Raw genomic sequence first — 12,085 nt, 5'->3', positions numbered from 1 at the left:
GTTTTTCACCCTAAATAGATGACACTATACCGCTAGTCCAAGGAACAGCATCTGCCCAATTTCAGACAGGCAAGAATGTCCTCACCTTGCAGGTTTAAGTTGAAACTTGTTCCAGAAAGAAAGATCTGTTTTGATTGAAAGCTGCATCTTTACATGAGAATCCCTTTTGAAAAATGAGTTTCTTTTTGTATTTTTATGCTGATTGGATAGGTAGCTGTCCAGATGCAAATAGCATCCCTTTTTCCTTTTCTCTCTTTAAGAGTCACAGGTCTTCATTTTAATGGTCTCTAGTATTTGGTTTTCGGTCTCTCGTCTCTCTAAAATTTGGCAGGTGTGAAAAGTTACAGTCCCTGAAAATTTCATTCTGGTTTGGTGGAAAATGTTCACGGCTGGGAATGTTTCCCATTGAAACCAGTGGCAGCGATTCATTTTGATTCCTGTTCTTTAGAGTTTCAAAATGAATAGAGCTTTTTTTGGCTTTCCTCTTTCTCTTCCTTTTTTTGAAAGGCGTGCCCATTGCTACTGACTTGTGACAGATGAGAAGAGGGTAGCTTATCATGAAGACACCACATTCAAACAAGTCTCTTCACTCTGTGGAGGAGAACCTTTGATTTAGCAAGAATATTTCACAACAGATTGTACTTTGTGCTGTTGACATTCTAGAGCGATGGATTTGAGCCTCTGCTAAAATATTTTCTCCAGCCGTAAAAGGGATCACTGATTTTTTTGCCAGTTATTTTGGGATACAGGGGTGGGGGGACAGGTGTCCTCAGTGCATGCTTTTGGAGAGCATAGCAGGCAGCGGGGGGGGGGGGAAAGGTTAACTTTCCACTGATGATAGGTAAGGTCCACCATGGTGAGCGTTGTCTGACTTCTTCCAATAATAATTTCTAGTCTCTCTTCAAACCCACAGATCCGCCGGTGGGCCATCCGAACAGCCACGAATCTGGGGGAGGTGGACAGGGATGACTACTACGACATACAGGAAGTGTTCACTTGCTTGTTCAAAGTGATTGATTTGGACTTGTTTGAAAACCCTTATATTTATAACTCTGCCGAGTTAGAGGAGGGAAGACTCAACCTCTTGCCCCCCCATCTCTATGATACCAACGACCACAAAAGCTTCTGGCTAGGTGAGCAGGCATTCTGTCATAGGAGCTTATTTGTGCAGATTCCTAGAGTGTCCCATTCCCGGAGTCCACGGTGGGTTAACAGGGTTAAAATCAAAATCTGATGCAATTCATGGACCAAAAGCCTTAAACGCTGAAACAACATCATTTCAGTTTTAACCTGTTGGATTTGTGTTAATTCATCGATCATTCGAGTCGTACAATTTAACCTCAGCTTTAAAAGCCAGCTTTAAATAAAATATGTTTGCAGAGTTGCGGGTGACAGCAGCACCTGACTCAGCTAGCGAAGGAAGGGCCCTTGAGCATATACTCAGCTGCTAGGGAATACCAACTCCATAGCGTAACTGAAATGAGAACACAACAATAGATTAGAAAGAAGAATAAAAAAAGCAAATTGCAGACATGGTGAAGAAGTTGAATACAAAGACAAAGCAACTGAAACGGCAAATAATAAGGTCAGGCAGCCAATGGTTATATGGTGGTGGAGCTGAATCAAGCCTCCAGCATTCTGGCCTTTAGCCTCCCCAACAGCACATTTCTGCCGTAAAGCTAAGTGCCGTAAATGATAAATTGGGAGGCTCTCAGGGCTATGGATAACTCAAATCAGTTTCCTTCCAAGCACCCTAACAGCCAGGCTTGAGCAGATGTGGGCCCAGATGTCCTTTTTAGTGCCCACTCTCTTTTCCAAGGGGCAAGAACCATGTTCTCACAACATTACCCAATGGTGCCCAAATCATTGCCCTGATATCACTAGACTTGGCTTCTCAAGGCTTTTACCCTTATGCTGTATCTGACTTCCTTGCTTCCCAGGGTTGCTTGTGGCAACTTGATATCTAGGAATTTTTTGCACCCCGTGTTGATTCTGCAGACCGTCAAGTACCTGTTTCCACTCAAGCGTCTTTAAGGTGTCTTTCTTTTGAACACCCAGAGTGATATAGGGTTTCTCTAATGGACTGCATAATCCTGCTGCAGATGGCATTTTAACTTTGATGGTACCGGGCTTTTAAAATCTTGTTTGCAACCTCACGCTTCCACCGAAGCCCATCACTCTTCCTTCAGGAAGCATTCTCTCAAATCCCTGAGATGCTTTAAATATCCTGGGCTGAAGCGCTTCTTAATTTCAAAATATTAGGCTTGTAAAAGCATCTGGAATGCTCTTGAAAATCCAGTGAATTATATGGCTGTGTAGAACAAAAAATCCCTTGGGGTTAACATATCAAATATATTTTTTTTTCCTTTCAACCCTAATTTTTGTGCAAGCTGGCTGCCAGTAAATAGCTCAGCACAATTTTGGGTGAATCCCACAACTAGCCCACCATTGGCTTTTTGTACCTTAAAGGTAAAGGTAAAGGTTCCCTTGCTCGAAAGCCAGTCGAATCCGACTCTAGGGTTGCGGTGCTCATCTCCGTTTCAAAGCCGAAGAGCCAGCGCTGTCCGAAGACGTTTCCGTGGTCATGTGGCCGGCATGACTAAACACCAAGGCACACAGGAACGCTGTTCCCTTCCCACCGAAGTGGTCCCTATTTATCTACTTGCAATTTCTTGCTTTCGAACTGCTAGGTTGGCAGGAGCTGGAACTAGAGACGGGAGCGCACTCCGTCATGCGGCACGCGGGTCTCGAACTGCTGAACTACCGACCTTCCACAGCCTGCAGCTCAGCGTCTTAACCACTTGAGCTACCTTGGCCTTCACATAAAACAGTCCACTTGATTTATTTTACCAGAGAGAGATGTGAAGCTTGATCTTCCTCCCCCAGTGTGCCAGTCCAGCATCTAAGGACTTGAAAGTATCTCACAGGATTATATGGTCAGAGGTTTGCTGTGGGCAAAAGCACATTTTTGGTGTGAAAAGCACTTTGGAGCATTACTCCCGTTCTTCTGGCCATTGCTTTATACAGGCCTTGTATAATCCTGTTTCTGAAAATTAAACAGTTATTTCCAGAATGGATCTCAGTGCTGCTAACAACACACTGCTAATCACATGCCTCGACAGATAACAGTAGCTTCTTACGCACACCAGGGATGAGCAATTGTTTAAAATCCCTTTTATTCCAAGATGAATTATTTGAACCAATTCATGCTGAGTTCCTTAGTTTGGTGTAGTGGTTAAGTGCGCGGACTCTGATCTGGGAGAACCGGGTTTGGTTCCCCACTCCTCCACTTGCACCTTGGGCAAGCCATAGTTCTGGCACAGCTATTCTTGAAAAAGAGCAGTTTCTGTCAGAGCTCTCTCAGCCCCACCTACCTCACAGGGTGTCTGTTGTGGGGAGGGGAAGGGAAAGGAGTTTGTAAGCCGCTCTGAGACTCCTTTGGGTAGTGAAGGGCGGGGTATAAATCTAATCTCCTTCCTCCTCCTCCTCCCTTCTGTGTCCAGGTGCTTTTTATTGTGGAGTTAGGCCACCTGGGATCCTTCACTTGTTTTGAGTCATTTTAAAAGCATATTTTTTTATCTTAAAAGCATCTCCGATGGTTACTTGAATTGTGGGCAAGTTCTCGTTTCCATTTTCTGTGGTCTTTAAAAGGAACTTTAAGAAAAAGTTGGTTTTATAGTCAGGGCTAGACTCCTGTATCTCTAAATAGTACCAACATATTAGGTCCAAAATTTCTATTGGCATCAACTTGGAGTCCCTAACTAATTGCAATGAGAACCAATTATTTCACATGATCTGTCATAGAATTTGAGATATTGAGAGCCAGACCATTGCTGTGGGAACCAACATGATTTGCTCTCCTTGTTTTCATGGCCTGCGGTTCACGCCAGGGCTAGGAGCTGCTTACATGCAAAAACTGACCAATCCTCGACAGAGTCGGGCCTTAATGCTCGCTAGACTGAATATTTTCCATTCAGCTGTTCTTTCAGGCAGATATCATAACCTACCTTTTAAGAATAGACTGTAAATTCTGTTTACTGGAACCTGACACCTTTTCCCATATTTTACTTTGCTGTCCCATGCACAGTAAGGTTCGTCAACAACTCCTTGATCCTGTTATTTCCAGCCTCTCTGCCCCCCCAGAGAGAATTACTCAATATTTACTTGCTGATAAATCCATCAAACTGACAGAACATGTGGCTGAGTATTTGGCTATTGTGTTGAATAAGGGTAACTGTGTTTCTAAGGCCAAGGCAGAGAATGCTTGATTAATTTTGCTCTTACTCCCGACAGTTTTATTGCCCCATCTGGACTGTACTATTTCTATTTTATTTATGTAAGATTATTCTGCATTTTATTACTTTTTATGCCATCAAAGGTTTCGGAATCTGAATCTGATCTAGTCGGGGCCATATGATAAATAAATAATAAATATAGTTAGGGTTTTCCAACAGCTTTTGACATCACAGTTATGAATTCGTCCCTATTGTCTCAATGTTAACTAGGCCTCAAGTAGTGCCATCCTCACCAGACTTACATCCTTCTGAGACAGTTGACTTAAATAGACTTGGATGAGTGTAACTCTGCCTAGGACGGCACTGTAAGTTGCTCAGGACCAGATCACCAGCTACAGAACAGAAGGAAACGTATTTCATACTCTTAATCCTGAAAGATGGGAAAGTGCATTACGTGTGTGAGTGTATGTGCAACTTATCAAAATACCAACCTGATGGATCTGTTGCCATCTTTTTCTGGCGGGCAGGAGCTGTGAATCGCTGATCCAAATCTTGCTTCTGCTCTTGAGTTCACTAGTGTAGAGTAATAACCATGCAGGGTTTTTACTCTCTAGGTTAAGAAATTCGGGGCACTAAAGCTCAAAAAGGTCAAGTTTAATTTGATTGCGATGACCTCCTCTTTAAATATTTCCAAGGCTGGTAAGGTATTCTGCTAAGCCATTCAAATGCAATGGAGCCTTCCCCCCCCCCCCCCTTTCAAGTGGGCAAAAGAAAAAACTCATTATTTAGTTATCTTGGTTACCAAAAACCAGTCCTCAAAAAATAATTACTATGCCTCTCCCCACCCCCTGTTGTTATAGGGACAACTTCAGATCTTCTATGTAGCAACAGCTGCTTGTTTTCAACTTGCCTCTTCATCTCTGCAACAAAACAGTCTTTGTTGTGTTTGCTGAATCTGCTGGGGATGCATTTGAGACTTTAAATGGGCCCCTCAGCCTATTGGATTTCAGATGCAGCACTCTTTGCTTGTAATCTGCCCCCATCTAGAGATGGCAGACCACCCTAGGTCAGCCAGGAATTCTTCTCTTTAATGTATCTGCCTGCGTGTGAGGGACAAGGATTTCTGTTTCCCCCCAAGTATTTCTGGTTGGTGTTCTTAGAGCAGTCAGCTTGTGGGGAAACTAAACAGGAAGTCTCTCGAAGCTAAAGAGACAAATTGTAAAAGGTCTTATTATGAATGAATGTACACGTACACACACACGCAAACACAAGCTAACAGGGAATTCTAAAAAGGTGAAACTGCAGAATATAGAAAACAAATGCAGTTTGCTTGCTAACTTAAAGGGTGTTGCCCTTCCACAGCAGATGCAATAAGGGCTTGCTCCATTCTGCCCCCATATTTTAAGGGGTTCTTTGGGGCAGGGAGTTCCTGCCTGGTCCAAAAGAAAGCGGAGCATCTATTCAAACCTCCTGCAAAAGGATGATTTAACCAACAGACTTTTACCTTGGGATTCAGAGTCGTCTTGCTCCTGGCTCTCTTTAGCACGAAAGGGTGAGTGAGTGCCGAGGGGAAATTCTGGGGTGTCGGACCAGAAGAAATGCTCCATGGCTTCCTGCTGGGTTGAAGCAAATTGTGACGGCCGTCCGGCAGTGTTCCCTCTAAGCTGAGTGAGTGTGAGCTTTTAGCTTCTGACTCACACATTTTTGTCTTAGCTCAGGAAGGAGGGCTCCAGAGCAAACTAATTTATGCAGCAGCCAAATCTCCTGCTCACAACTTTAATGTCAATAGCTCACAAAGTAGAATTTTTGCTCACAGGGCTCCATAGCTTAGAGGGAACTTTGCCGGGTCTCCTCCCCTAGGTGCACCCCCCTCCCCCCAGATCTGGGATGGTTGCATGCTTTGTCCATTTCCTTGGAGTAGAGTTTTGTGCTTCACTGCAAACTCAAAACTGTTGCAAAGGGGCAGCTATGTAAATCCAGTGGCACCTTAGACTAGCACCACTATGAGCTTTTGTGAGTCACAGCTCACTTCTTCAGACAGGCCTGTTTCTTTCGAGAAGAGGGTTTTCCCATAACACGCATGACTTGACTTAATTCCACATAACATTTCCTGCATTCCATCTGTGCATTGTTACAGCGTGCAGACAGAGAGGCCTGTCCATCATGGCCAGCGGCATCTTTTCTCTACCCTCCCCATTTTTTTGTTTGGAATTCAGCGTGACAAAGAGCTCCGTGAAACTGAAATGCTTCCTCGCTAATTTGTGACGTTTTACTATCAGAAAGTATCAGGTTGGTTGTGAATGTTTCTAATAGAACAACACAGCTCATGTGTCCCCCCCCCCCTTTCCCAAGTAGGCTGGCTGATTCCCAGTAGCATGAGACTGATTTACTCAAACCTTCAAATTTATCCGTGCACCTCGGTGTTTAGTCATGCCGGCCACATGACCACAGAAATGTCTTTGGACAGCGCTGGCTCTTCGGATTTGAAACGGAGATGAGCCCCGTAACCCTAGAGTCGGATTTGACTGGCTTTCGAGCAAGGGAACCTTTACCTTTACATAAGCCAAAACATTCCCCCCCCCGACCCATCTGTAAAATAATTTGCTTCTAAATAGATTAACAAAAAAATAAAAATAAAAATGAAGTTTCTTCCTTACAGAGATAAACATTCAATGTTTTCAATTGAGCCTGATTTCTGGAGGAAGAGGTGGTTTTTAAAAAATATCTTAAGGGTTTTAAATTGTTATTTTTTCATATTTAATACAAAGAAAACATACAGGAAGAATGAAGTAATAGAAAACAGCTAAAGAGAATATATACTCTTATTTAAAAAGAATAATGGATCAGAGATCATCATTACTTGAGTCCTCTGAAAAATTAATGCTCATTGCTGTTTCAAGGTTAAGCATGACTTCCTGAGGAAGAGGGTGTTTTTTAACATGCATAGTACAGCTTCCTTTAAATCTTTTGCGGGCTGAGTTTGCCGTCTCCAGTGTTCTCTGGGTCTGGTTGCGGTTTAAGTAGTGCCATCAGTGTTAAGGTGGCATTTCACAAAGTAACATAAACAAACCAGGAACCTACAATCTACACTTGGATCACAGAAAAGAATGCAAGTGCAGCTGCACCTATTTGGGGGTTGAAACGGAGACTGACTGCAGATTGTAAAAACTGCTTTATTTTCATTGTAGGCATTTGCATGTTGCTAACGGTATTGGAAGAACAAGCTATGGATTCACTGTTACTTGGCCCAGAAAAGCAGAATGACTTCATGCAATGCATACTCACCACGCTGAAGGATCACAAAGATGGTAATCAGTCAGCATTCATTTCGGGAAATAATCGAGCAAATTAACATGGGGATATGAGCATTGACTTTTTTGTGTGTGTGTGTGAAAGCCTTCCTTTTACCTTAATATCACACTGTTCCCTGTTAAAAGCAATTTACTCAGAACTCAGTATAGTGAATTAATTCTAAGAGGGGACAGTATAAAGTGAAGGCAGTTCAGTTCAGTTGATTTCTACAGTCCTTAGACCAGTCATACAAAAAGAAGTACACCTTTACAATATTCCAAGATTTTAAAATACATCAGTAAAAGTGAAGGGTAGTATACCTTCTGTGCGTGCATGGCAGTTTTCCTTGATGGCCTGTTTTTGAGGTGGACAGAAAGCCAGTCAACAGAACTGTTCAGTTATACAATAGCTTGCTTTAAATACCTGAAGGGGGGAAAGGGTAGAGCATCTGTTTGACACGCAGAGGGTCCCTGGTTCAGTCCCTGGCATCTCCAGCTACAGGATCTAGCAGTCGGTGATGTATAAGACCTGTCTCTCTGGCTTAAGTCAGCTAGCCCTGGACAATGTTGATTCCTCATTCGTAACTCTACAACTTGTCGTGGTGGTGTAGGTCACCTTGTTTTTTTTGCACAAGACACTTAAACTTACGCATAACTCTACAACTTGTCGTGGTGATATAGGTCACTTTGGTTTGGGTTTTTTTGCACAAGACACTTAAACTTACGTGATTGTCATCTAATTGTTAAGCGTAGGATATTCCCATCTGAGAGTGGTTGTGGTTATCTTTTTCAGATGAGAAGCAGGATCCCTTCTGGCCAGCACTGCAGTGTTTCATGGTGATCTTGAATCGCCTTGGGTCCAAAGTGTGGGGTCAGCTGACTGAACCAATAAAGGCATTTCAAATCATTATCGACAGTCCGAGCTACAAGAAGAAGATCGAACGCATTCGCCAAAGTTGCAGGAGGTTTGTCCTTTCAGATATTAGAATTTTAAAATGCAGCCGTTATATACATTTTTACATAACCGTTGTAGCTTACAGTGTTCAGGAGTCCAGGTGAGAGCTTGGCTGCTGCAGTGGAAAGAGTGATGGTGGAGAGATGCGTGACATTGCTGGATGCCTCTCTGCAGAAGGCGGAGGGGAGCTTTTTGGAACTAAAACAAATGGGTTTATAATAAAGGCCAAGTGGACTACATTAAAGAGGTCATGACAGAACTAGCAAATAAATTAAAACCAATGCTTAACATTGGGAGCATAAATAAACCCTGCGTGTTTTAGCCAGCAGAACAGGCTATAGACTTTTGTGTAGGAAACACTGTACAGCATCTGTCTGCAAGCAGTCGCAGGGGGCCGCATTGGTCCACAGCAAAATGCAGAACCAAAAAGCCACCTAATATCTTTTATTAAGACCAACCAAAATGATACAAGTCAGTGTGCCTAGGGGTTTGTGTTCTCATCAGGTCGGATATTGGGGGGGTGGAGGTGGAATGCCCAAGGCCATGATCTTTAAGCCTTTGTCTTGTATGCCTCCTGTGTAAAACGCTAAGTAGGTGTGCAGATTTAAAGTAATGCTGGCTGGGCCCCGCTTGCACCCTTGGCGAACCCCAGGAAGGCTGCCTTCAGAGGTGCCCGTGTCACACACACAGCTGGGCTTCTTCCAGGAAGAGCCCTGTTCCTGCTCACATAATATTCAAAGGATGCGGCAGACAGCTGTAAGACTACTAGTGATACTTACAGAGCAAATGCCCTCCCCCCTTTAAATGAAGGAAAGTTTCCCCCTTCCTAAAGTCATAGAGGCTTGGATTCAGCAGAAGATTTCCTGCTGCAGATCCCCCGGAGAAACAGCATTTAAGGGGACATTTGGGGGCTGCAGTGGGGTGGGGTGGGGTGGTCCCACTCCGTGGGAGGAAATCCCTTCCATTTTTAGAAATCATTGGTGGTGGATGCAAGCCAGTGACCTGTTACGGGCTGGATATAAGTTGGCAAAATAACAACTTTGCTGCACTGTTACCAAGATGTCTATCACTATGTCAGGTCGTCTGCGTGGAGGTGAGGTTTGTGTGTGTAGGGTGGGGTAGCATATCGGCTCTGAGAACAAGCAGTGAATCAGGAAGTCCCCAGTTTGGATCTCCCCTCTGCCACGAATGCCTCAGGCAGTCCACACTGTCAGCTGGACCACCCACCCAACCACCCACCCACACCGTTTGCAATATTATGTTCATGCCATCAGCCTTCTAGCACAGTTGTCAGGCTCAGAGTGTACAAGAATCCTGACTGTAGGGTAGAGATGTGAAGGCCCGGAAAAAAAAACGGAAAAAATTGGGAAAAAACCGTGTTTTTCCCCGTTTTTTTCCTGAAGCCTTTTTTGTTTTTTTCCGGAAAATTGGAAAAATTGAAAAAAGAAAAGAAAAGAAATTGATTAGGGAACGTTTTATTTTAACATGATGAATAAAATATTTAAAGACAAGGTGTTCAAATATTTTCCAAATCATTTCTAAAATATATATATCTGATTGATCTAATTTCTGTGCACTGAGGACAAGCAAGTCCTAGGTTACAAACTGAACTCTCCAATGCAAGAACAAGATGCATTTCTTCCTTTAGGAGGTGCGATTGTCAGAAGAAAGTAAAAAAGTTTCCGTTTTGTTTTTGCATGTGGTTGGATATTCTGTTTGTAATAATCGTTTGGATACACTATATTTTTAATATGCTAGTTGTAATAATTTCATGCCAAGTAAAAATGTCCATAGTCATATTTTATGTTCCTAAAGTAACAGAATGACTCTCAATCTAGAAAAGACAAAAGAAATGCTAATGTAGCATTTTTTTTCAATTTTTCCGAAAATTTCCGTTTCCCCCCGGAAAAAACCCGGGTTTTTTTCCAAGCTTCAAAAATTCTGGAAATTTTACATCTCTACTGTAGGGACAAGAATGTATGTCTGTGCACAGTGACACGTGGCCTTCCTCTCCCCCGAGAGCAACACTGCTTGTCACAGCACCATTTCCTAATACAGTGCTTTCCTTTCCCCCCCATAGGAACGGCTGGCAGCTGTTCCGTTGCATGTGACAAAGTAAAGCGAAAGTAAAGAGAACTGGCTTACCTTCCTCACTGCCCCTCTCAGAAGTGGAAGCAGAGTTTCCCCACACTTGGTTCCTCCCATTCCTTTCCCTCAGGGCAGCACGGCCAATGCGATACGTATAAAACCAGATCGACCCTTAACGTTCCGGCATCTTGACCTGGTTCCTCGGCTTTGCTATGGCTGTGCCACAGGCTGTCTTGGCAAAAGAATGTCAGCTGCATTTCTCTTCTAATCTGTGTTCCTGGATGCACAACTCTCAGCCGTTTCTGTAGCACTTCTGAACCACTAAGCTTACATGGGATCGGGCTGCTTCCACTTAACACAGGCTCTTTTGAATCTGGGACATGTAGGGCTATTTGAGGACAAGTTCAGGGGTGGCCACTGAGCTCCTGAAAGGCAACCCAACCCCTTCACCTGCTTTGCCGCCTTCTCCGTCGTTGTTCACACAAGTCCCGTGGACTTCAGGTGGGTCTTGGAGCCCTTCCTACTGGATCACAAATCCCTATAGAGTTGCACCCCCCCCCCTTTTGCTGCCTTTTGGAAGGACCTGCTGTGTAGAGATCAAGGGCGCAATACCTTCTGCCCCTTTTTTGTGTACCTGCTCAGAAGAGCAGCAGGGCAGTGAGGTGAGGTTCCGTGATGGAGAGGAGATTACTTCGTAATTCCGACCGTTGGCTTGTATCTCTCTCTGGTGTACTCACTGGTGCTTGACTTGTGTTTCTTATCCTCATGTCTGTTGAGGTGCCACCCAAGAGTCCTTACCTAGCTCCTCCTCTTCCTGTCACGTGACTTCTGCCACCTGCTTTCCTGGTCACGTGCTTTCAGCTCAAGTGAGTCCTGGCTCTGCGAAGGTTGAAGACCACTGCACGACAGCCTGATAGCACGATCAGTCAGACGCTCGATTATATGACGAGCTGACCTCACTCACTGATACAATACATTAAATGAAACTGTGGTTGCTAGAATGTTAAGGGCTGGCTTTTATAAATATAGATAAGGTTCTCTGGGAAATGGGTTGCGTTTGTGTTTGCCCGAGTGATTTTAACGACCTTGGTTGTATTTGGTGCCTCATTATCAGTAAAGGACGACATATGGAAACAAATCTAGGAATTGTACTGTAAGACACAGGTGGAGGACATGTCAGTGAATTTAGTGGCAGTTTAGTCCATTCTTCTAATAGTGGTCTCCAGCTTTCAGGACAGGGCATGTTCTAGCTTAAAGTACATATGGGGGTATATATTATCCATGGTTTAAAACTTGTCTCTCTTTTTTTTTTTCTTTGAAGGACTAAAACCGAGCCGTTCTTTGACTATGGAGATGAGATGATTACCTCCAGCCAGATGGTGTATAACTACTACACAGAAAAGCTCCCAAAGGTAATTCCTACAAGATCTCGGAGTAGCTTGTTGTCTCCCCTGGAAGTTTTAAAAATGCAGTCCCGTAGTAGAGTGGAAGTATTTGAACGCTGCATTCATGCCAGA

General features: G+C 43.7%; 1 protein-coding gene across 1 annotated transcript in view; it reads left to right on the top strand.

The window, feature by feature from the left end:
• Positions 1-12,085, top strand: part of SETX (senataxin) — a gene marked incomplete at its 3' end in the record, with an annotated part of 81,012 nt that overhangs the window by 37,717 nt on the left and 31,210 nt on the right. The window contains exons 5-8 of the mRNA XM_015407533.1: positions 914-1,133; positions 7,424-7,543; positions 8,319-8,490; positions 11,890-11,980. Of these exons, the coding sequence (XP_015263019.1) occupies positions 914-1,133; positions 7,424-7,543; positions 8,319-8,490; positions 11,890-11,980 (603 nt within the window). The remainder of the gene's footprint in view (positions 1-913; positions 1,134-7,423; positions 7,544-8,318; positions 8,491-11,889; positions 11,981-12,085) is intronic.

The sequence above is a fragment of the Gekko japonicus genome, unplaced genomic scaffold (assembly GCF_001447785.1).
Source record: "Gekko japonicus isolate JY-2015 unplaced genomic scaffold, Gekko_japonicus_V1.1 scaffold955, whole genome shotgun sequence".
Classification (NCBI taxonomy): domain Eukaryota; kingdom Metazoa; phylum Chordata; class Lepidosauria; order Squamata; family Gekkonidae; genus Gekko; species Gekko japonicus.
Note: the sequence above shows the minus strand (reverse complement) of the source record. Positions and strands in the feature narration are given on the sequence as shown.